Source organism: Octopus sinensis, linkage group LG8 (genome assembly GCF_006345805.1).
Source record: "Octopus sinensis linkage group LG8, ASM634580v1, whole genome shotgun sequence".
Classification (NCBI taxonomy): Eukaryota; Metazoa; Mollusca; class Cephalopoda; order Octopoda; family Octopodidae; genus Octopus; species Octopus sinensis.
Window position 1 is genome coordinate 90,681,815 of NC_043004.1, and position 26,377 is coordinate 90,708,191.

At 34.9% G+C, this 26,377-nt stretch overlaps 1 protein-coding gene across 3 annotated transcripts in view; it reads left to right on the top strand.

Moving 5' to 3' along the window:
• LOC115214904 (receptor-type tyrosine-protein phosphatase T) overlaps positions 1-26,377 on the top strand; it is a 186,700-nt gene that overhangs the window by 87,541 nt on the left and 72,782 nt on the right. For 2 of the 3 annotated variants that reach the window (XM_029783961.2, XM_029783962.2), the window contains exons 4-6: positions 15,297-15,437; positions 22,662-22,901; positions 24,432-24,563. In XM_029783961.2, the coding sequence (XP_029639821.1) occupies positions 15,297-15,437; positions 22,662-22,901; positions 24,432-24,563 (513 nt within the window). Of the gene's footprint in view, positions 1-15,296; positions 15,438-22,661; positions 22,902-24,431; positions 24,568-26,377 lie in introns of those variants that run through there. The other variant, XM_036505585.1, reaches the window with a different exon arrangement.

Here is a 26,377-nt window from a genome sequence, read left to right on the forward strand (position 1 = left end):
TGTGTTTTGTGTGAAAAAGGGAGAGACACAGAAAGAGGCACGCATATATATGGCTGCATGCCTGTGCTTCTGAAATAAATAATTTAAAATAAATTAGTCATTCACATATGTGAAATGTGAGATGTTAAATTTGATGAGTTTCATTTTCAGTTCTCATGAGTAGAGAGATTAATAGTTCTTAATGTTGCCTCCAGTGTCATCAGAAGCATAGCTATCTTCACTGATCCCACCACCGTACTAATATTATAGGAATTTCCCCCCATCATTGATACCACCACCATCACCACACTACTACTGTTACTGATACCACTTCCATCACAACCACACTACTACCAAAGGCTGAGCTACCTTTGCTGATACCATCATCACAAGAAGCATTGCTACCTTCATGGATACCATCACCACTACTACCATAAGCTTTGCTGCTTTTCTTATACCTCTACCATCACAGCACCAGAGGCATTTCTACATTCACTGATGTCACCGGGACATGCATTGTCACTTTTGCTGATACCATCACACACACTAAAGGTATGGGAGCCTCTATGTCAAGGGCTAGCAAAGTGGTCAATATCAACCCCTAGGCTTTATGTGGCTATCCAGGGGTTGATAAACATCTGAAATGATTTTGAACACTAAAACTAAATCTGGAAGTGTGTGGAAATTTCAAGCTATATTTAAAATAATTTCCAGCCAAATATTGATGCACTAACTAATATTCACTAAACGCATGTCTCACATTAATTATTCTGAGCATATCAATATGATATGACTGAATATTTGTTCTTTAAGTATTTCGTATTTAAAAGAGTAATGACACAAAAAAAACCACAAAATAATTACTGTTTTTAAGTAAAATTGTTATTAATTATGCATTTTAATTTTATTTTAGAAATTTACATAATTGGGGTTAATAAGTTATCTGATTCCTTGCAGGGGTCAGTGATATAAGAAGATTGCTGACATCCTGCTCTACAGTGTCACTCTATCTGTGAGAACAGCAATGAAATTCTCTTAAATTATATCCTATCGTCTTGAGGGAAATTACACATCAACCAATATATTGGGCCTTATATATAAAAAGACAAGTTGGTCATAGTGAAAAGCCTTTGATCACAGTTTTTCTCAATCAAAACTGATCTGGTGATGAATAACACCATCAGTATAAAAAAACCTAACCTCTTTCACTGGGTACTGTCACCACCATTGTTATTGCCAGCTCCACTGGTCCCACTTCTACCAATGTAACCATCATTACCACCAACTAGTGAGCCACTGCCATCACCATCTTCACCTACAATAAGTAAAATGATGGGCACTCAATCATCATCCACATTAAGATAGTGCTATAAGCACTATCTTTAGGCTTGCCGACTTTGCTGCTAACTTTAGAGCCACTACTGATATCATTGTTATCATCAATGCTATCATTTATACTGCTGTTGCTGCCCCCTGTTAGGTTACAGGTGTCCCTTTGGTTTTGCAGTCCTGATTGAAGCATAAACTAGATCTCGTGGGTTGCATAAGGACAGTTACTCCTAAGAACACTATTCATAGTGTAGGCCAAAATAAATGGATAAAGAGGTCAATATACATTATAGGCGGCGAGCTGGCAGAATCGTTTGCACGCCGGGTGAAATGCGTAGCTGTATTTCGTCTGTCGTTACGTTCCGAGTTCAAATTCCGCCGATGTCGACTTTGCCTTTCATCCTCTCGGGGTTGATAAATTAAGTACCAGTTACGCACTGGGGTCGATATAATCGACTTAATCCCTTTGTCTGTCCTTGTTTGTCCCCTCTGTGTTTAGCCCCTTGTGGGTAGTAAAGAAATAAATATACATTATTATAATTTATTAATAATATCAATAATAAAAGAAGGAAAGAATTTTAGGTATTACCAAAGTTTGTGTGCAGAGATATGTGGCGAAAAACTCAACCACATGTACTGTATGTACTGTACTATTAAGTAGAGGTATGAGAATGAGAACGGAAACAGCAGTTGTTGAAATGAATACATACAGTTCTTTTCAAGACTGACACTTTTCAACTCTAGGCACAAGGCCTGAAATTTTGGGGGAGGAGGCCAGTTGATTAGATCGATCCCAGTATGCAACTGGTACTTAATTTATTGACCCCGAAAGGATGAAAGTCAAAAGTCAACCTCGGTGGAATTTGAATTTAGAACGTAAAGACAGATGAAATACCACTAAGCATTTCGCCTGGCATGCTAACGTTTCTGCCAGCTTGCAACCTTTTGAAAACTAACACTTGATAGAAACAGTATGTATCTGGTCCCTATAACTAGGGTAGATAATCATCAAGGGCGGATAATTAAGTTAGGGGTTCCAGTGACAAGAACAGGTTACCATAAGACAATATGATTGTACATAACTATATGTCTGTATTAAGTATTTCATTCAGTGCTGCTTAGTATGCCTCTATTTAATAATTTTCAGTTTCACAAAGCTTTTTGCATATCAACAAAAGGGCATCCAGCCGTAGAAACACTGCCAGATCTGACTGGGCCTGACGAAGCCTTCCAGCTTCACAGACCCCAGTTGAACCGTCCAACCCATGCTAGCATGGAAAGCGGACGCTAAATGATGATGATGATGTACTATTTGCTAATCTAATACAAGAGTGACCTGTTTTTTTAGTGGCCATGAATGACAGAAGTTGATGAAATCTAATGTTATAGAAACGAATGTGACCTAAGGTCTAGTGTTACCATACATGGCCTAGCAGTGTGTTTACATTCATATTGTCTGTAAGGAGAATTTGTCCAATATACATGTGTCAAATATGATTTTACAGAAATATATGATTTTACAGAAATAAATTTTCATTTGATGCTGCTTAGCAAGTTCTAATATATGTATATATTACGAAATGAATAAATAGTTGAAAATATTTATATAGAGATTATCATTAATTATTATCATTAGTAAGATGAAAGTGGCCAGCAAGCAAAAGCCGATAAATAGCAAATCCAAAATTTTATAATTATAATAGGGCACATGAGATGCCAGCATTGCTGTGAAAATCAGTTGAAAAATCCTCTAAAAAAACCACCAATCACTGGAAATGTAACAAGCACAATAATTAATAATAATATCTATATAAATGTTTATTCATTTAGTAATTTTATATACTGACACCATTTTTGAATTTGGGCCTAGCTTTTCAACGGTTACCAAGAACAGTGAAATGAGCAAAGTTTTTAACCCTAGGTATATAGTGAGACCTGCTGATGAGGTACCAGCATTGCTGCGAAAGTCAGAATCTAAAAATCTTCTAAAAAAAAAAAACCCACCAATCACTGGAAATGTAACAAGCATAATAGAAATCGGACTACAGGCAAAGAAATTAACTTACTGTCTAGGCAGAAAGCCATAGAAGGAGGAAATAGATATCCCTGGATCAATTGATTTTGAATTTTGAGAGTTTACTTCACATAATTCTATTCAGCAGGTCTTACTATATACCTAGGGTTAAAAACATTGCTCATTTTGCTGTTCTTGGTAATCGTTGAAAAGCTCGGGCCAAATTTTATATATATATATTATATTATATTCATCTTCATCATTTTAATATCCACTTTCCCATGCTTGCATGGGCCTTCATTGAGGCAAATTTTCTACTACCAGATACCCTTACTGTCATCAACCCTCACCTGTTTACAAGCAAGGTGATATTTCCCTTGACTGGACAAGGTTTCACAGGAAATAAGGAACAAATGATACTACTTGTATAATAGTAACTCATGCTTATAACTGTCACATCATGTTAAGACAAGGACAGATACACGATTGGCTTCTTTCAGTTTTTGTCTTCTAAATCTATGCATTAGGGTTTGGTCAGCCCAAGGGTCTAGTAGATGCTTGCCCAAGGTGCCCTACTGTGGGACTGAACCTGAAACTATGTGGTTAGGAAGCAAACTTCTTAACCACACAACCATATTTGTGTGTGTGTGTCTGTGTGTGCATGCATGCATGCATGCAAATACAAGAGCTTACACTTATATACACACCACACCATACACACTAAATTACACATTTGTAAATACACAGGAACACAAAGATACACGTCTATTCCGACATTTCAGCAACCCCTTCCCCAACACACTGTGAAGTGTGAAATTAGGTAAATTTAAAATATATGATTATAGGTAAATAGATAAAAAATATAAAGATATAATCTTCTATTATTAATGCAATAAGTTTGGGATCAGACTGATTTCATTGTTACTTAAGGATTAATAAGGTTCTTTCCCAAGTTGCTGAGCATAAAAAAAATGATGGCTGATGGGTTATGAATACATAGATCTGTGAAATCATGTCTGTATGTATGTATTTTTGCTGTGAAATTATGACTAATAACCTATGCTGTATTGTCTATTAATCATTGCCTGACGATCAGTTTTGTATGCTTGACATCTTGCAAAGGATAGATAAGTGAAGCCTGATGAATTTTTAAATAATAATGAAACTAATCAGTTAAAACCTCATCACACAGTCAAAAAGTCCTTCATTGAGATTTATAATGTATATTCAATACTGTTTCTTCACAAATTGCTACTCCCGGCTTTTTGCTGTTGCTTTCCATTCTGCCTAACAATATTCTGTAATCTTTTATTTAATTCTATACACCACTGAGTCATCATTATTTGCTTATATTTTAGAGTTATTGCTGCAGTAGTATGGTAATACTTAGTCTCTTGTGTTTCCATGTTCAACATTCTATTTCGGTTAGTGTATTCTAGGAACCCGATTTCTTTCGGTGCTTATTCTTACATATCAACATATTCCTAGTTTTAGTTTGAACTCAGAAACCTTATTTTGTAAATTGAGCTTCATTGTTCTTTTTCATCATACAGGTTCTAAATTTAATGTAACCAAAGAAGATATCCCTAATTTACTATGTTATGATTAATAATGTTGAGTTGCATGGCTGTGTGGTAAGTAGCTTGTTTACCAACCACATGGTTCCGGGTTCAGTCCCACTGCGTGGCACCTTCGGCAAGTGTCTTCTACTGTAGCCTCGGGCCGACCAAAGCCTTGTGAGTGGATTTGGTAGACGGAAACTGAAAGAAGCCCGTCGTATATATGTTTATATTTTTATGCGTGTGTGTGTTTGTGTGTCTGTGTTTGTCCCCCTAGCATTGCTTGACAACCGATGCTGGTGTGTTTATGTCCCTGTTACTTAGCGATTCGGCAAAAGAGGCCGATAGAATAAGTACTGGGCTTACAAAAGAATAAGTCCTGGGGTTGAGTTGCTCGATTAAAGGCGGTGCTCCAGCATGGCTGCAGTCAAATGACTGAAACAAGTAAAAGAGTAAAGAGTACTGAAAACTGCGTCTTTGTATTCACCTTGCCATATTCCCGATGATAATACATTTTCTCCCCTTCAAGACTCCCTTTATCTTCAGATTTTCATGTTTTATGGTAAAAAAAAAAACAACATACTTTAGAAATGTTTGACTATGAAGAAATCATTGCATGTGGGAAGTGTTAACCATCGTGATCAACTGACTAACCAACTGAAATGTTGTTTATAAACTAAAAACCTGAAGATGAAGTTTAGTAAACCAGTTTATTAAATTGGGTTAATGTTGTTACTTATAAATAATTGAAAGCACGTAGCATTTTTATAAACTCAGTTTGCAACCTGTTTGCGGTTTTGCAAACAATTTAGTTGCACTTTTTGGATTAACCATACACTTTAAAGCAGAGAGATTCTGTAGGCACATTAGATGAATATTTGTTACATCAGTGAACATACACACCATCTGTTGGCACCATCTTCAAAGGATCAAGTTACTTATTCTGTGAGATGACAAATTAACTTGTTGTTATGGCATATCTTTTGACGCGTGTACCTCATCAACAACAGAATATTGTTATTTTATTATTATTGGTAGTGAGTTGTTGGTGGCAGAAGGTTGTTGATTCTAGTAGCACCAGAATGATGGATTAAAACCCTAGAGGTATTTAGTTATACTCTTTCGCTGTTCTGGAATTAATGGAATATGCACTTGTACTAGGGTTAATGTAATTGACTAGGATGTCTAAAATCCATGGTCTTGAGCCTACATTAGAGGGTAGTAAAAGGCAGAATCAGTGGTGTACAAAAATGCCTTGTGGTTTTTTTGCTAAGTCCCTTATATTCTCAGTTCAAATCCTGTTGATTAACTTTGTGTTCCTTTTTCCAGAATCAATAAAATACAGTGTCAATCAAGTAATAGGGTTGATTTAATTGATTATATCCCGTTAGATGGATGTGCTGTACATTGTATCACTATTCATCTTAGTACTGAGCTGTTTTGTCTGAGGCTCAATCTTTGTCATTCTCATTTTCACCTCTGTTGCCAAGAGTACTGTTTATTGTCAGTATATTGATACCTTTCAACCAGCATGTCCACTACATATTATCCATTTCTAGGGCTTATAATGTTTTAACTCTTTTGATACCAACCTGCCTGAAACTTCTTCTGGCTCTGTAGTACAAATGTCTTATTTTCAAAAGTTCTTAATTAAAATCTTCCACCAAACCTTAGTCACAATTTATGTTCCTAACACTAGCTTAATGATAACTAAGTTACTTTACTAAATCCTTTGTTATATTTAAAATTAATTGAAAGAAACAGAGCATCTCAACAGAAATATAGTTACAAAAGGGTTAAATTAATTATGTCAAAATCTTTAGCATTGATTTAAAATTATTCATATTCTTAGAATTAATTTTCATCATAAAAGTAGAAGCTGAATGAAGAATGAATAATCTGAGCAACAAATATAATATTTTTTGACTAATTTGATAATGAGATAACAGGCACTCTAGTGTAATCAGTAATATGATCGCTGTGTGTGCAACAGACAAGTTTGAGTCTTATTAACTGGTCTATTTTTTTCATATGTTTCTATTATTTCATTAAAACTTTTGCCATTGATTTATTAAACTATTGTTATTATTTTATGTTATGGTATTGGATGGAACTTTTTCTAGCACCACGTTTCACCACTTGTTGCAGTCTCTTGATATTTCCTTCATTGGGTTCAGCATCTTCAGATTGGTCTACATTAGCGCTCTGCAATCATTTTTCACTTGCGATACACTTATATTCTTTTCAAAATTTGGTGGCACACCTGAACTAAAAATATAACCAAAAGTATAGGGGAAAAATTATATTCAGGTTACACTGTGGCACACCTAGCGTTGTCTTGTGGAACACCAGTGTGTCGCAGTATACCAGTTGTGGAGCACATGATCTCTCTCACACATACACACAAACACATATGATCATCACCTCTTGTCCTGCCTATTCTATTTTGTCTTTCTGACAGAAAGGCATGGAATAGGTAGGACAAGAGGTCACAGAATGTGTGATGAAAGAACTCTGACAAATAAACTAATAATAATGATGATACTAAAGTGAAGATCAAATAAATAGTGCATGTGTTTTATTGGCAAAAGATGGCCATCCCCAAATATAACAATATTTGATTTAACTCATGATTTCACATCAAAAATCTTGCAAAAGAAATACATAAATCTACATACATGTATCGCGCAGTTAAACCATTGGGAGTGAAGGACTCCTAGCCTTTGTCAGGGCATCCTTGTAGGAGAAGGCAACTCAGGTAACTGGGATATCTCCGACATAAAACCTGCGGCTCAGTGGTTACCGATGATGTTGACTTGTTCTTCTTTTTGGATTATGGCTGCTGTTGCTTAGTGAGTGGGATTGACTCAGTGCACAGCCTTTCCTCACTTAAAAAAATCTTCTTGCACAGGCACTGCACGATAACAACATTGATTAAGCTTCGTGCAATGGCCATACTCGATAACGAGGGGGCAGCCACCATGTAAATGCACACACTCACATACACTTATGTATAGAAGACACACTCAGACATACATACCCACATATGTATGACTTCATATTATGATTGTAGCTTCTCCGTGTATCACTGTTGTTGAAACAGGCACAGAGTGGAATCTCTCACCATTTCTACCAAAGCAACATTTTGGAGTACGAGTACAAATCTCAAATTTTGATTAATCACTCTAGAAAGCATTCTGAAACTAGTCTCAATCTTATTTATCATTCTTGAGCAATCTACCCTAAATATTTTCTTTAGTTAACAAGAGGCTTCTTAATGCGTGTTGTTATAGTCCTTCTGGAAACTGTTGTCAGCAGTTCTGAATTCTGATAATTGCTGTTGGGTTTTCTTTTTTTCCAGAAGAGCTAAAAATTTCACTCTTCTGTCTCTTGTACATGTTGTAGTTCCAGGTCTACCAGATTCTCTTATCCATGCAGTAGAACAAGTTTTCTGGTAGTGTAGAGACATACTCTCTTTATTGAGGCAGAAAAATAGGTGTTCTCTTCTTTAATAGTTTGTGTACTTCAGAATAGGTTATGCTTGCTCCACAAAGAACAACTTTTGATTTTTTTAATACCGACAACAATATAATTTTTTTCCTCTCTTTGAAAGCACATCTAAAACACACACACACACACACACACACACACATGGTTATGGCTTAATGTAGTTACCCAAGTTGTAATCAGAGCTATTTATACACAACCTTTGATTTAAACATTAAAAGAAAAACTAATTGTATGTTTCCAGTTGACATTTTAAATACTTTTTCAAACTTTATTATGAAGAACAATTGAAAACAACTCTATCATTCACTGTTTATACATAATGTTGTTGCCATCAACATTGACAAAGCTTTTGACTATGTCTGGTATGTGAATCTCCTTTCGAAACTTCCTGCTTATGGGCTCTGTCTCTTTTTCGCTCTTTACATTTGTAACTTCTTATCAGGTTGCACTATCAGAGTGTGTGCTGAAGGCACTCTTTCTGTCCCATGCTGTATCAACTCCAGTGTATGCCAGGGTTCAGTTTTATCTTACACTCTCATCCCTCTATGCATTAACAACCTATTTGCTGTCATGTTCAATAATGGTCATTTGTCAGCAGAAAATATCACCCTTCCTTCTTCAATCACACACTTCCTTGACATCTCGCATGCCAAACCTACACTAGTTTCATAAAAGGAGACTTTGAAAGTTTTCTCCAATGGTGCCTGGTCAGTGTTATCTCTTTCAACAGTAAAAAACATAATCACTGAATACATCAACAAAACATTTTGCTACAATCCATCAAACATGAGTAGCACACAACTAGAGACCACATGATTGTTCCAGATATTAGGTTTCACTGTCACTCATGATCTCTCTCTCTCTCTCTCTCTCTCTCACAAAAGCACGTAGCTATGATCACACCCAAAAAACTAGCTTTTCCCTTTGGGGCAAGAAAATACTTCAGCTCCAAAAATTACTGATGCATTACAAAGGTGAGATGAGGTTCACAAGTGTGGCCCTCAGCCTCATCTGTATGTGAGAATAGGAGACTGAATTAAGTGGATGATGGATATGATTATCTTATATTGAGGCAAACTGAAAGTCACTGTCTTACAATGCACCAGGCAGCATAAATAAAGAAACAGATGAGAAGTTATAAAACTAGGGGTTAAGAGAATAAATAAGCACATTATTAATTCAATAGTGTCAAGGGCAGCTGTGTGTGTGTGTATGTATGTATGTGTGTGTGTTTATATACATACAAATGTACAGGTAACTGTACACATACATGCAGACATACATTGATATGTTCATAGATATACAAAATACACACACAGGCTTATATTAACATGCTTGTGTTTTATAGTTATGTGTGCGCGCACACACACACACACACACATCCCCATGTCATGGCATTCTGTGTTCCTGCAAATCTTGCATAATGCAGAATTCTGTTATGCAAAATGTATTTTCTTATTGATTTTCATGGTATAAACAGATGCATTCTGATGGAATTTTTCTGGGGGTGGGAGAGAAAGAGAGAGAGAAAATACAACCGCTTTTATGCATAAAAATATCAATTTTTAAACACACTCAGTACAGTATGTATACATAAAAACATATGAAGCGAAATAAAGAATATATTTTAATGAATGAATAAGAATACAATAACACCATAGTACAGTACATACTCAACACAAATGATATCGGGTGTTGTGTGTGTTAGGTAATGGAACTGGGAGTTATTGGAAGTAAGAGGAGCCCTATCTTATGCACTGGAAATTATCTTCGTTAGCATCTACTTCAGCACTGATGAACTTATTCAAACTTGTTTGATGTTTGTGGCGCCTCATTTCCTTATACAACTCAGTGTATGGACTTACCTAATTATGAACTCCTTTTGTAATTTTTGTGCTAAGATTATTATCAGCAAATATTACAGACTGACCTTATAAGTACTGTACCCTACTTTTAGCCATATTCATTCTTTACAGTTAGCTCAGTTGGAGTAGATGGTGCTTCTATATCCTGTTTTTACCTTCCAGTTTGTTCTAATGGCATAAACTCTTTGGATAAACCTTTTGTATGAAACCCTAGCAACTCAGTCATACCGTTTTCTACAATTTTTTGATACTATTCTGGAAGCTCTTTTAAAGCTCATAAGGGAGGCAAAAAGACAACATTGTTACTGACAGTTTGATTTGTAACCTCTACAAACAAGTAATTTACTGGACTTATATATCAGGTGTGTTCAAGGACTGCAACCTTGCATCAAACAGCTACTTGTACAGGTGCTGCTAAATTATCATATTGCTTAAGCATGTAAAATTTGCTCTAAGGATAATTTCGCTATAGCAAGATTTAAAGTGCTTACTAATTTCATGTACGAGGTGACAGATCCATAATTGCATTGAGAGAGCAAGCCGAGAGTGGCCTTAGTGATTTTTATCACTTTTTGAGTAAGATGTGTCTTCAGACTATGAAAGGAGAAGAATTGCAGTGCAAGTGTAAATACTTGAGCACTGATTCTATTGCTTCATAATCAACTCTTCATTCACTGGTGGCAGACTAACAGAAGAACTGATTTAAATGCAGAGAAGTTCTTGATCAAGTAAAGTCACTTCTTTCTAGGTCAACCTGACATTCAAACAGAAACAGGTTGTTTAAGGCAAAGAGGATCAAAGATGACTTTATCCTGACTTATAGGTGTGTCATTGAAGTTGAGTGTTCAACTATTGCTGTCCTCAAATAGCAAGATGCCAACGTGATGATGGGAAGCAACAAACAGAAGCAGAAGAAACAATAGTTGAGAGAAAACCAAATAAAGAAAATGAGAGCCAATGATTTTGTTGATCAACTTTTTGTGAAATGTAAGCAACACAAAAAGCCTGTTATGTCTGTTAGTGGATGAAAGAAGGAATCCACTCAACCTGAAGAAGTCCAGTACTTGTAAGGGAAAAAGTCCAGTACTTGTGAATCACTCATCAATATTTAGATGTCTGCAAAACCTTTTTGAGAGGTCAGCGAACTGTCAGAGAATGAGATGATCAAGAACATAACCGTGATTCTCAGGGATGACAACATAGTAGAGGTATGACTACCTAGAAGAGGAAACAATGGTGTCTCTTTTTGTAATAATGGAAACATTGACATAGCAGATCTGTCAGGAAGATCATGTGTTTCAGTTCAATCAACTACCTGCTGTGAACTGAGATGAGGAAGGCAACTGGAGGTGGTACATTGGGTTTTGCCTTAATGATAATGAGAGCAAAACCTTCTGGATGGATCACCTGATCCACAGAGTTAAAATTTGGTAGTGATTATCTAGTACTAATAATATCCAGGATAACTATTGAGTAGCAGATTGTGTCAAATTTTAACAGGGGGTAGGGGGTAGCTGTGTTTTGTTTTAAATAATACCTTTGAAATCATAGTTATGTTCCCTGAAATATGCTAATTAAGTTAAGTTTTGACTCAAAAATATATTAGCTGGTAATTGCACTTTTAAGGCTTTCCAATTCTGTTTATAATTTTATCTATCATAAAATAACCCCAGGAAAACATTTTAGGAGAAGGTCTTTACACAAAACAGAACTGAATATATGACAAAAACTCCAGAAATCTACCCTGACAACATAAGTTGAAGTATGGTTTCACAAAAGGGTGCTGTGCACTTTTTTTATGTGAAGCCTTAATGAAAAGAAAAAAAAAACCCAAAATTGATATCTATATAATTCCACTAGTAAGGCAGCTTCATTTATTGAGATAGCGGGCTCAAGCTTCACCTAATATGCACTTTTCTCTAATCTGAAAACAAAAGTGTAGTACAGTATGAAGGTTTGTTAAACTTTACTAACATAGTCATACAGTAACAGAAAAATATGTCTTTGATTTCATTTTATAGAGTTCAGACTATTGACTTTTTGAGGTAAAGAAAAAAGAAAAAACATAACAACTCTCTAGTTAGGTGACAAGTATGTGTAACAAAGAAGTTTTCAGAGATGTTCTCTCACTTAAGACTGCACTGTCAGTACTATGACTGTCCATTTTATGCCATTTCAAAAAGTAAAGGCTTCAGAAAAAATACAATTTGAAAAGAAATTATGTATCTCATGACTTTCTGTAAACTGCCAACAATTTTAGCTTTTAAAATAACCATGTAATTTTCATAGTACTGCTAGTACAATATTGTAGTTGGGTCTCCTAAATGTTTAGGTTGGATAAAATTACTTCAAGCATAGAATGGGACTAGCAAAGCATGCAACAACAGACTGACTGCTGTCCTTGATAATTAACATGCCACAGAAGTTGATTGTGAGAGGAAGAAGTGAAACTTAACAAGGTAAGTATGGTGTAAAAATATTCAGTCTTGGGATAGGCCTGGAGTATTGGCAGTATATAGTTTGGGAGTAAAGAAATTTGTATTGAATAATAGCTACACACTTTGATATAAATGAGACTACAAAACAAATGATGGCAAATATCTATTGTAAATTTTACTTCCCCCATCTCCATGTGAAATATTTACACAAGGTAACATAATGGGAATATTTAATCCATTAGAGAGAATACTTAGTCAAAATCCTTTTTTCATTGAGGCAAGGGCAAAGTTTAATCACCTGTACTGAGGATATTTTTTCACTAATTTATTTAATATTAGAAACAAGTGCCCTAGATTTTCTCTTTCATATTGAGTTTTTGTTGTGAGTGCTGTGATATTTTTTTTTAATAATCTTCCAGCTTTATTTAAATTGTATTCCCTACCACTAATCTAAGTACAAGCTGACTAAATAAACTTTTTTTTCTTTTTACTTAAAGTGGTTTTTGTTTGGTTATCTTTAAACCATTAAATGTTTTGAGGTATATTTATATCAAATGAGTGTAGGAAAGCAAATGGATTTCAATGCTAATAATAGATATTTACAACAGATGATTATACTCTCAGTCCCTATACCTAGCTTCAATTAATGAAGGCCAGTTGTACAAATTAAAGGGGCTATTATTTAGCTATTTAGTTAGAAAGTTAATCTATGGAAGAGCAGTGTATAGATACACTTAAAACTACATACACAAATATTTGTCACCCTGTTGCGCAGAGCACTTTCATTTCAAAGCTTCAACATATCTATTTTGGGTGAATGAATTAAGACCGATGCCTCCTCCTTCTCCTCCTCTAATGGTTTCAAATTGTGGCACAAGGAGACAGCAATTTTAGAGGGAGGGGCATAGTTGATTACACTCCAGTACTTGAATGGTACTTTATTTTAATTACCCTCTTAGGCTGAAAGGAAAAGTTGACCGTTGGTATTCGAACACAGCATAAAGGACCAGAAGAAATACTGTTAAGCTTTTTATCTGACATACTGATGATTCTGCCAGTTTGTCATTTTAATAATAATAATAATTTCTTTGTTTTTGTCTTAATAATAATAATTTCTATTAAAAGCACAAGGCCTGAAATTTTGGGGGTAGGGACTAGTCGATTACATCGACCCTGGTGTTTCATTGGTACTTAATTTGTTGACCCCAAAAGGATGAAAGTCAAAGTTGACCTCAGTGGAATTTCAACTCAGAATGCAAAGATGGATGAAATGCCATTAAGCATTTTGCTTGGCATGCTAACGATTCTGCAAGCTCATCATCTTAATAATAAATAATAATAATAATAATAATAATAATAATAATAGTTATATATATGTGTAAATATATATATATATATGTGTGTGTGTGTGTGTGTGTATATATATGTGTGTGTGTGCATATATATATATATGTGTGTGTGTGTATATATGTGTGTGTGTGTGTATATATGTATATATGTGTGTGTATATGTGTGTGTATATGTGTGTATATATGTGTGTGTGTGTGTATATATATATATGTGTGTGTATATATGTGTATATATATATATGTGTGTGTGTGTATATATATATATGTGTGTGTATATATGTGTATATATATATATGTGTGTGTGTGTATATATATATATGTGTGTGTGTGTGTATATATGAGTAGTCCAACCCATGCTAGCATGGAAAACGGACGTTAAATGACGATGATGATGATGTGTATATATATATTTAATATATATATATATATATATATATATATATATACACACACACATACATGTACACACATACATTTAGTTCTGCTTGCATCTATTGACTTCTCTATTAAGGATTAGGGAAGACATTCCAAGATTTTGTCCACCTTCAGTATACTGGTTTTCTGTCTAAAGTGAGTTCTTTGCTATGAAATGTTAGATCGTTGATAAGTACTCCGGTATCATAACTATGTATCTGCAAAGAAATGGAAGAAATACATAAATGTTGAAGGAATGTCAGGAATATACTAAGAAGTTTGAAGTACAATTTTTGTACACTTAAAATAGATTAATATCCTATCCAGAAGTAGATTTATCTTATATCTGCTTAAACTCCATATGGCTCTGAAGCTGAGTGATATTTTTGTAGTTTGCTGGATTGTAAACTGAGTGAATTGTCTGAAACAGGCTTGTGTTATATACTTAACTAGCAATATCGCCCGGCGTTGCTCGGGTTTGTAAGGGAATAACTATATAAGCATTTTTAGAGAGTTATAGCCAAAAAATAGCAAAAAATGCGTTAAAAATGGAAAAAAAATGATGGTAAATTTTTTTTTAAATCGTTGACTCATCGTCCAGAAGGGCTCGATATGAATCACGACTATAAGATACCCAGTTTTGGTTAAACTGCACCGCAAAATGTAGGAGTAGTTAGGAATCTAAATCGTAGGAGACAGACACACAACTTGACTTTTATATATAAAGATTATGTCCTCCCAGATTTGGAATTCAAACTTTACCAACTATGTGTATGTGTGTGTGTTTATGTTATGTTAAAGAAATATATGTTAATAAATGATATTCTTGTTTATTTCAGAACGAAATTGTACAGAGGGGAAATTTGGCTGGAGATGTTTGTCGATTTGTAACTGCCGCCATAAAAGGTCATGTGATCCCCTGACAGGTGCTTGTCTAGAAGGTTGTAAAAATAACTTCTATGGCACAAATTGTCTTTTAAGTAAGTAGTTTACTGATTTAGTTTTGTGGTTGGATGTGTAAATGCAAGTTACTCTGATTAATTTTGACTAAGAACATTTTATATTAGCTGTAATATGTTATGTGAAGGCTTATTATATCTCTTTCATGGTGCTATTTACAGCTTGTTAGACTGTACTTATTTTTTGTACTTAATTACTTATATTTAGTTATTCTCTAACTAGAGACCTAACATAAATATCTACAACAAAATGGCTGCCACTAAGGCACCCAAGGGCCTTATGATGGTATGAAACTAGAAAACACATCAAGTCTCTCAGAAATATTTGTGTGTATTAGTTTCAACAACCGAAATTCTCGATTATCATAAAGATAAAAGTTTAAATGAATGTTTTTTTTTTTTGTATAAGGATAGTAGTTGAAAATAAAAAGTAAGTTAAAGTGAATTAGTTTTAGCCAGAGTACTTTATGGTCATTGATTGTTGTATGGATTTGTCCTTACTGTGAAAGGATGTACAGGTATAATAAGGGGTTGAGTTTAGGTGGTTCTGAAGCAACTTGTTTTTTTTTTTGTGGCTGGGATAAACAAACGCTTACTTGCTCACTCACCCACGCACACATACACTAAGTTGTGCATACAAAGAGTGGCACTTACAGAGCCAGAACTGCAGCACAAAGATATGATTACCCACATATAGAAACCACATAGGGTGCCACCTTTTACTACTGCTACTGTTAGTACAGCCTTCCCTCTGTAGTTAGTTTTTGGTGAATGAGGGTATTTGGGACTGCATTCTTCAGTTGCATGTTTTTGTCATGATATTGGCTTATCTGGGATCTCAGAGTATCCAAAGCTTTCTTGAATACATTTATATCCATTCTATATAGATTTCAAGTTCTGGTCCTAAATTGTTTGGAGAGATGATGATGATGAATGCCAGGCAGAATTCAGTTTGGTAGATTTTATAGCATTCAATACTGAAAGTTGATCCTAGCCTTTCCAAGATCTGGTCACAACTCTTGGGCTGGAACTAATAAAAGATACATATAATTATATATATATATATATATATATATATATATATATACCCATGCTAGCATGGAAAACGGACGCTAAACGATGATGATGATGATGATGATGATGATACAAAATGGGACAAGAATGCAAAACATCCGAACAGTTAGGTGATACAAAAATGGGACAACAAAACATCCAGATAGACGATACAAAGAAAACAAGGACGGGTCATTCGAAGTTTTCTTTCCTCAGTCAAGTACCAGATTATCTTCGCAATTTCGGCTGATTATACATGAGATTGCTCCAATCTGGCCAGCCCCAAGGGAAAAACTTAGCTAAGAGCATAAGAGTCCTTGGAAGAAAGCAGCGAATGTATTTCTATGAATGTATTTCTATGAAATTCTCTTTTCTGCTGGGGAAAACAGCAGCTGAAATAGTTGTCATGCTTCAAACAGCTTACAAGAATGATACTATGAACAAAATACAAGTTTACATGTGATTTTCACACTTTAGGAATGGTCACTTGTTGCTTGAAGACCAGCTTCGTTCAAGGCGACTGACTGTTGACCTCCCGAACAAATGAAAACATCACAAAAATTTATGAACTGATTTTGAAGGACAGTCACTGAACAACTGATGAACTTGTTGATATGACTGGTGTCCTGAAGCTTCTGTCAATGAAATTCTGAGCAGGGAATTGTGAATGAAAAGAGGTGCAGTAAAAATTTGTGCTTCACTTGCTCACGGAAGATCAAAAGCAGTCATGACTGAATACGTGTCGTGAACTGAAAGAAGAGTTGGAAGTTGATCCGGACCTCTTTTTGAAGGTCATCACTGGTGATGAAAGCTGGTACTATGGAATTTGCAGGATGATGATGATGACGACGACGATGACGATGATGATGATGGAAAAGGTGAAGAGTAAATGATGGAGGAAACAGTGGAAAACACATCTGGACTGATGCAGTGCTTCAAATGGAGAATACTTTGCAGACGATAAAAAGTGTAAATCTGTAAACCTCAGTGAATGAAATAATATGGCAAAATTCTGGTTTCTTTTGGGTACACCACGGTATATGTATAGATACTCACATGCACTCACATTCAATGTAAAGTAAAAATTGATAAAAATCCCTTGGAAGAGTAACACTAAAACTACAGTGTGACAAATAGCACTTGAAAAGAGTACTTGCAATGTGAATGGGGCATGTTGACATTTCAAATGTTAGTCCTTCAGAAGAAAAAGAAAAAAGAGAAAGATAAGGAAAGAGAAAGAGTCTGTTTGTGTAAATAGTAAAAAAAATATTTATTTTAAACTAAAAGATTAAAAAAAATTAAATAATTAATTGGAGGAAGGAGAAGGGTTAAAAACCAAAAGGAGAAAGCAGTTCTCTGAAGCAAGGATAAAGAAGGAAAGTGTGAGTTGGGTGTGTACATGCATGTTTCTGAGAGTTCATGTTTCTGGTGGTGGTGGACATAAAGGCATGGTGTAGGTATGTGTGTTGGTAGAGTGTCTGCATCTGTAGATGTATGTGTATAAATTTAGTAGGATTGGTTATTGGGGGGATGAGAGTGGTGATAGTGTATTCACAAGTGTATGTAATTAAGTAGATAAGGTGAAAGCATATGTGTGAGACTGTGTGTGTGGCCAAAGGTGGTGTAAGATGGTGTGGAGAGATGAATATGTGTGCAATGTGAACAGCGTTCTTTGTATGTGTATGTGTGTGTGTGTACCTACACTAAAAGCATGCTATAGTTGAAAAGCCTTTTTTGGAGGCATGCAACAGTGAAGCAAAGACCAAAGGGGTACAATTTTTAAGTCAGAGGTAAAAAAAATTGAAATAGTAAAAGTCTAAGATGACGAGTAAAGAGTTAGTCTGAACAACAAAAGTAAGATTATATATAAAGGTTGAAGAATGTATGTCTCCTTTATCTTACATAGTTTTTATCCAGAGTTTCTGCTCTTCTAGATGTAACAGAGAATAATGGTTTAGTTGTAGCTACTCTCAGAGCATACAAAAGCATTCCTTATTCAGTATCTACTCTATCTTGTATTTGTTTTTTATAACTGTTCCAGCTTTCCTAGACAGCCTGTCTTCACTTGAATTTGCAGAGCTTAGTTGTCTGCATGACTAGCGCAGGATCCTCTTTGTATAATATTGGGCTTGTTTGGTCGACTTGTATGGCTAAGTTGAGAACCCACATCTTTACATTATGTAAAGGAGCTGGGAGTTACAGTAGCTGCTGTAAAGGGAATAAGAATTTTTTTCTTCTGTTGTATAAGTAAAATCAGGCAAATGGCAGTTCTGCTAGCAATTGTATACAGACATACAGTATTAGAAAAACAGTAATTGAATAGCTTATATTTTAAATTAAATTCTGTTTGCTTTGAGACAGATTTATTAGAATTATTCTTGTGAAGAAGATAGAATAAGTAAGCTGAGAATTACTTACGGTTCAGGTAACTGTTTTCTCAATCTGCTAAATAATATGAACTCATGCCGATAGATTTGGTTTGCAGTTTTTTTTTTTTTTTTTTAACCAAATAACACCATGTGTATTAGTCGACTGCAGAATTGACAGCAGCACTACATCAGCAAATTTGTTAATGTAGCAATGGTGAAATAATCCATATACATAACTTTTAGAAAAGGGATTGTGCTAAAACTTAGCTTTTGTATCAAAATTAATTTTAGTAGCTGTCTCATGTCACAGAGTTGTGTTGGTCTGGATTGGGCATTCTTTAATATTACTGCATTAAAAGTCAAGATAAAAGAAAATAACCTAAATAAATAATGGACTTTTCCAATGATCAAAAGTGATTATAAAAAGAAGTGCATATTTTACTTACTAAAGCATTGGCTCTTTGTAGCGTTCACCTCACCAACCTCAACTCTGCTAACCACTTTTATAAAGGCATTCAAGTTGTCCTGTAGAAAACTAACACACAGTAAGACAGGAATTAACAGTTTTGTTAGCCAGAAGCCATTTCTGGTTTTCTCTGCAGCCTTCACGTCTTTCATTTCTCTGCACAGAGAAAACTAACTTCACAAGTTGCATGAACATTGATACATAAATAGATGTGCAACTATTACACCCACAATTGTGCATCCATTCATTATCTAGCTTAATGTAGCTTACACAACTGACAGTAACAAGTCATTGCAGCTTAAACAATTTACTGTCACAATTCATTGTAGTTTACAGTCACAAACCATTGCAGCTTACAGTTTACACATCCTTTGACTTTCATTGCATGAACAGAATCCCTACTTGAAATGGAACTCTTAATTCAGCTAGTTTCATATGAAGTATGTATATAAATGAATGAATAATCAAAAACAGTAACTCATTTCTACCAGTTCCTGTAGAAAGTATGTTTATTCTCTCTCATTTTCACAACAGCAAAATTATTTGCATGCAAAATTACATGCAGCATTCAAAATGAATTAGTATTATTTTAAACTGGTTATTTATTGCTTTCTGATAAAAATGTAACTTCCCAGCCTTCTCTACTAACACATCAATTGCTGTTTCGTTTTACTTTGAACTGCTGTGTGAATTATTTCGCCACTTAGATTGAGCAGGTCTAAACTATAAACTTAAGAAAGTGGAAGATAAAGAAAGTATATATGTATAATTCAGTAATCTAAAACAAGGATATCAATATATGTAACAAAAAATGTCTAAGCAACTTTTTTGATCAATCTAAAGATGATGGGGGAAATCTTTATAATTCCAATTTCAATATATTTTAATAACAATTCTACTTTTATTCTCCATTTTGAAGACTTTGCTCAAATCCCACAAGTTCACTACAATCACCTCCTTCTCTTTGTTTCTCTATGTTCATCATTAAAATTCTTTGTCACCCTCCTCCTGCTCTTGTTTTATTCTCATTGGCAATATTGTTCATATATAGCCAGAAGAACAAATATTTTTTTTTCACTATTTTATAACTTTCAATGCTTTAAAGTTATTTCACTAATGCTTTTGTTTCCCTAGTCATATTTCAATCACTTTCAATCTAAGTTATTTTACTACTTATTTATTTTAATCTTTCCTATAGCTATTACAATGTTATTTCAATTTATTCATTACCATCTTCCTCATTGATGTTAAGAAAAATAATGGTTGCAGGTGGTTATATATTTAAAAGTACTTCCAATATTTTTTGTATCTTCTTGAAAATGTTTAAAAAAACAAAAAGAACCTTGCATGGTTTAGATTTGTGATGAGAGTGACTACAATTATATAATTCATTGGAGGAGCTTATGTTGTTATAAGCAACCATACACATACAGGCTCTGTGGTTGTGGTTGACAAGCTGAAATAAAAGTTTGTGAAATGGAATTGTTTTAGTGAGAAGTGAAACAGTTACATGTGTTGTATGTATAATAATTAGTATTAAATATGAATTAGAAATTTAAACCCCTATAACAGTTTTATCACAACAAAGCATTGGATTATCATGAGTATGGTAATCCAGTGTGAATCAAAGCAATGATCTGCCTGGGTTCTCGAGTATTTTCCATGCAATCGAGTATGGAATCTCTTCATCTTATAATTGCCAGATATGGCTGGCCACTGGTGTCACATATCTCCTTTCCACGACTCTGAATGAGAACAGATGATTGGAAATATGCTGTTTTAGAGAGTTCCTGGTGCATCCCATGTACTTCTGTGAGTGCGTGATTACGTTGCACTTGTTGCTGCTGTTGTTGGTCTATAACAAATTGTCCATCCTGCTAATTGGCAAGCCATTACTCATTAGTACACTATAACCACTGGCCCATTAGCATGCTTGTCCTCTTTCTGTCTCTCTTGCTATTGCAACAATGGTTTCTGATCTTCTACATTACCAAGCTATTTCGCAAGTCCACCTGATGCATTCACTAAACCTATCATCAATCCAAACCTTTTGCAGAACTGAAACTCTTTAGATATTTGTTATTAAGACTAGTGTATGACAGAATTGGTAGAACAATGTGGAAAACATAGTTTTTGGTCATGTCCCTCTGTTCTTCATTCAAATACTACTGGGATTGACTTTGCCATTCATCAATAAATAAAGTACCAGTTGAGTACTGGGTCAATGTCAGGAAATAATTGGAACACAATGATTATAGTATTCATTGTAAATAACAGTTTCCATATACTTGGCATAATGATTTCTAACGTCTACTTGTACTTTAGTTTTTGATACATTTGCTGCTGGGGGAGACCAATAAGTTATAGCTGGAACACCTTTGATTAAAGATCTGCCAAATCAAGGCTGACCTGAAAAAAAAAAAGGCAATTAGAAAATCACAATTAAGCTAATGGGTAGAGAACTGGATGATCTACTAGTTGAAAGGAAAGTTGTTAGTATCAGGTTATGGACATAGAAAGTGTCTATATGATTTTGCTGTGATAACCCACTAAATTCGCTATAATTCAATGATAGTTGATTTGTTTCAGCTTCAGTATTTCTTAATAGACTCCCTTTATAATGGAGGTAGGGAAATGAATTCAGTATTTCTTATGTAAGTTGTTTAAAGTATGTTAAGGTGAATTTTTCCGCCATTAACCATTTCATTTTAATGCCAGTCATACTGGTGTGTTATATGTCCCAAATTGGTGAGTTAGTTACATACAAATTGTCTTCTCATGTCATTTCTGGACTGTTTGTGAACACAATGTGCCAAGACCAAAATGACTAAATTATATTGACTTTACCATTCTCAAAAGGATTTCATCATCGTTAAGGATAACCCTTCTTCCTTAGACTAAATAATAAGAATAATGATAAAAGTTAATTTAATCACTTGCTGCTCTTCTCTTCTTCCCCTCTTTTGCTTCTGTCTCTTTCTTAATTTCAGTTGTTTTGTCTTCCTTAATTTCTCCTTTTTACTAAATCACTTTGAAGTGTATATATGGATAGTGTTGTAGTAGTAATGTATGCAGAGTTTTACTGTTGTGTATGGACAGTGTAGCAATAGCAAACATGCAGAGTAAGGAAAAAAATGCTATTTTCATCATAAATAGATATTTTGGTGTTTATTTATTCTCACTTTATGTATATTGTAATTCATGTTATTTTCTTTTTGTTATTCCTTTCAACTTTAATATAATGAGTTGTAATCCACTAAAATTATTTTTGATTCTGTTTAAACATTTCCTCATGTATTGTATTAATCCTTTTGTTCATTATATAATTTGTCTCTCTTTGAATTCTTATTTCTTCAGAAAATAAGTGTATGTATGACAGTCGTGGCATAACCTATGCTGGTAGTGTTGCTAAATCCAAGACAGGCAAACCTTGTTTAAGTTGGGAGGGCCAGCATGGAGTGAGGCGAGATATGTTCCCTGATGGAAAATATCCAAAAAACTACTGTCGCAATATAAACATGTCAGCTGACTATGCTGCAAACCCTTGGTGTATGGTGACATCATCTGAATATGAAGATTGTAATATTACATCTTGTGGTAAGCAGTTTAGTCTTTTTTCTTTTCCATCACTTTACAATTCACACATATTTCATTTTGTTTTTTCTTTGTAATGGTTTATGCTGCTATTATGATGGAGTTTGTAAATGAATTTGTTCAAACATAAATTGTTAAAAAAATAAAATAAATACTTTTGTTTCATATAATATGTAATGTGAGAAATGTGATGTGATTTAACATGGCATTAGATTCAGAGTACAAAACCATGCATCTGTTCTAAAAAAACAAAAAAAAAAAAACAATTCTATTTAAATATTTTGTGTGCAACTACATTTCCTTGGTTCACTTGTTAATAAAACATCTGTATGTCCTTGCACAAAGCTTTACCAGGAACAGCAATTATCTGCTTTGTTTGTTAGTCCCTCCTCCCACTCAGACAATTTACTAGGTGTTAAAGATTATATCCAGAATCCGATGAAACTGGTGACAGTTGAGATTAGCAACAATAAACCAAAAATGGAATTCCTAGAGTGGCAAATAATTTAACTGCAGTGAGCAGTAGAGTTCTTGCCCTTCAATAGTAAGTTTAAGACAAAGATATTTGTACAGCCTTTTGTATTCTATTCTCTCTTGAAGGGCAACACCCTAGAATATTAGTGTCTCTCATTTAGTCATTGAGGACAGTATCAAAAGAGTATTGAGAAGAATATAAAGGAAATGAGAATAGGGTGCCCAGTAGAGCTGCTGCAAAAAATTTGCTTCCTTGGTACAGCCATCAGGAAAGTATTGTTGAACAGAAGAAATAGCATGGTATCATAGGCTGCAGGTTGGAAGACTTCAGGAGTTCGAACAGAACCCGAGTTAAAAAAAAAAATAATAGTTGCAAATCTTGACACAAGGCCAAAACTTTTAGGGAGAGGTGTTAGTTGAGTACATTAAACCCAGTACTTGACCCAGTACTTTGTGTTTATGAAGCAAATTTCATAAGATAGTGATGCTTTTACACACATACGTATGCACATGGGTGGGGGGATTTCTTTTATTCTTTGTTTCATCTCTTTTATATAATTCTGTATGCATACTCTTTTACTCTTTTACTTGTTTCAGTCATTTGACTGCGGCCATGCTGGAGCACCGCCTTTAGTCGAGCAAATCGACCCCGGAACTTATTCTTTGTAAGCCCAGTACTTATTCTATCGGTCTCTTTTGCCGAACCGCTAAGTGACGGAGATGTAAATACACCAGCATTAGTTGTCAAGCAATGCTAGAGGGACAAACACAGACACACAAACATATACACACATATATATATATATATATATATATATATATATATATATACGACAGGCTTTTTTCAGTTTCTGTCTACCAAATCCACCCACAAGGCTTTGGTCGGCCCGAGGTTATAGCAGGAGACACTTGCCCAAGATGCCACGCAGTGGGACTGAACCTGGAACCATGTGGTTGATTAGCAAGCTACTTACCACACAGCCACTCCTGCGCCTGTACATAAATACAAAACTGTGGACTAAAGATTAAAAGAATATTTGTTTATTGTTCCTTTTGCAGTTTGTCCTGAATATTGGTTTGGAATTGGATGCAAATATGAGTGTCACTGTAAAAAAAATGACAAGTGTGATATAAATGGTATCTGTAAGTCTGGTTGTGCTGCTGGCTGGACTGGGAACAACTGCCAAAATAGTAAGTGGTACTTTCATTATATTATCTTTGTATCTTTTATTTATTTCTGTAATTTGACTGCAGCCATGCTGGGGCACTGCCTTGAAAGAAATTAGTGTTTTCAAAGCCTAGTACTTATTCTATCGGCCTCTTTTGCCAAACTACTAAGTTATGGGGATGTAAACACACCAGGTTGTCCAGCAGTTGTGGGGAACAAATATAGACACAAAGACACACAAATACATACATGTATACATGCACATAAATGCAGAACAAGGTGGAAAAAAATAGTACTCAAATACCTAAGGTAGAGTAATATGCTTTTATTAAAGCTGCAAAATCTTTACAAAACTATTACTCAGTTTCACATTTCCATTCAGACCTTGGTTGGCCCAAGGCTATTGTAGAAGACACTTGTCCAAGGTGCCACACAGTGGGACTGAACCTGGAACTATGTGACTGGGAAATAAGCTTCTTATCACACAGCCATGCCTGTGCCTTATATATATATATATATATATATATATATTATATATATATATATATATATATACATGCACATACATGCAGGCCAAATTTGAGGGCAACTGGTAAGGGGCAGTGGAGGAGTGCTAAATTTAGTAACCTAGTGAATGTACAATATTTTATGCTTGTCACAGTTGTGGAAAGTGCTGGTGTTGTTGACATTCCTTCTTGATTCTCTATGCTTTCAAGAACTCTGGAATTAAAAAAAAATTCTCTTACTAGAAAACAGGTAAAGGTTGGCAACAGAAAGAGCATTTGGTCATAAAAGCTTGCCTCAAATAAAAACTTGCCTCTCCTTCTTTAAACCCCATGTGAGTATGGAGAAATAGACATCAAATGAATGAACATATTGTTTGTTCTCCTAATGCAGTGATTAGTTTGTGGTTATATACTGAGTCAGCATCTTTAAGTGTACAGTTGATTGTGTACACACATATTTACTTTATCAATCCTGGAATGATGGAAGACAGACAACTTTGGCAAAGAATGAGGCTCCAATAGTCAAGCTTGACCATGTGTCTGCACCTGTATGTATATGCAGAAGACTGGCAGTAGCCTGTACATGCAAGACTGCTTTCTTTATGCTATCAATGCTGTTCAAGGGAATGGCTGTTGCCTTATGGCCAATACAGTTTGGCACCAGTGTCATTGTAGGCAATGCCATCAAAATGCTCATACTCAGAACAGTGTCACATACTCAGAACTAGTGGTGTTGTAGGCAATGCCATCAAAATGTACATACTCAAAACAATTACTGCAAGCTATCTTACCTGATGGCTTTAACAGTTCTATAAATCCACTACTCTTATATTGATACATTTTTATTGATCCCAAAAGGATGAAAAGCAAAATTGACTGCAGTGGAATTTGAACTCTGAGTGCTCAGAGTTGGATCACATGTCTCAACCTAGTCTGTCTAGCACTTAAAAGACACTGCCAATTTATTGCCTTCAACCTCAGAAAGATTTGAACTAAACATACATCCATGCCTTTTTTATACTCTCATACATATATACTTTTATTTCCTTTAGTAGTTTCAGTCATTGGTCTGCAACCATGCTGCAGCTCTGCCTGCTAAGATAAAGTTGATTATATTGACTTGGGCAAGATTTGAACTTAGAAGGCAAAGGGTCAGCAGGGCCAACAGTTCTTGAAGAGTCCGCAGTTTTCGAGGGGGTAGTCAATTACATTGACCCCAGTACTTGACTGACACTTATTTTATCGACCTTGAAAAGGCAGCATTTGAGCTCAGAATGCAAAGACAGGCGGAATGCTGCTGGGAATTTCATCTGGTGTGCTAGCAGTTCTGC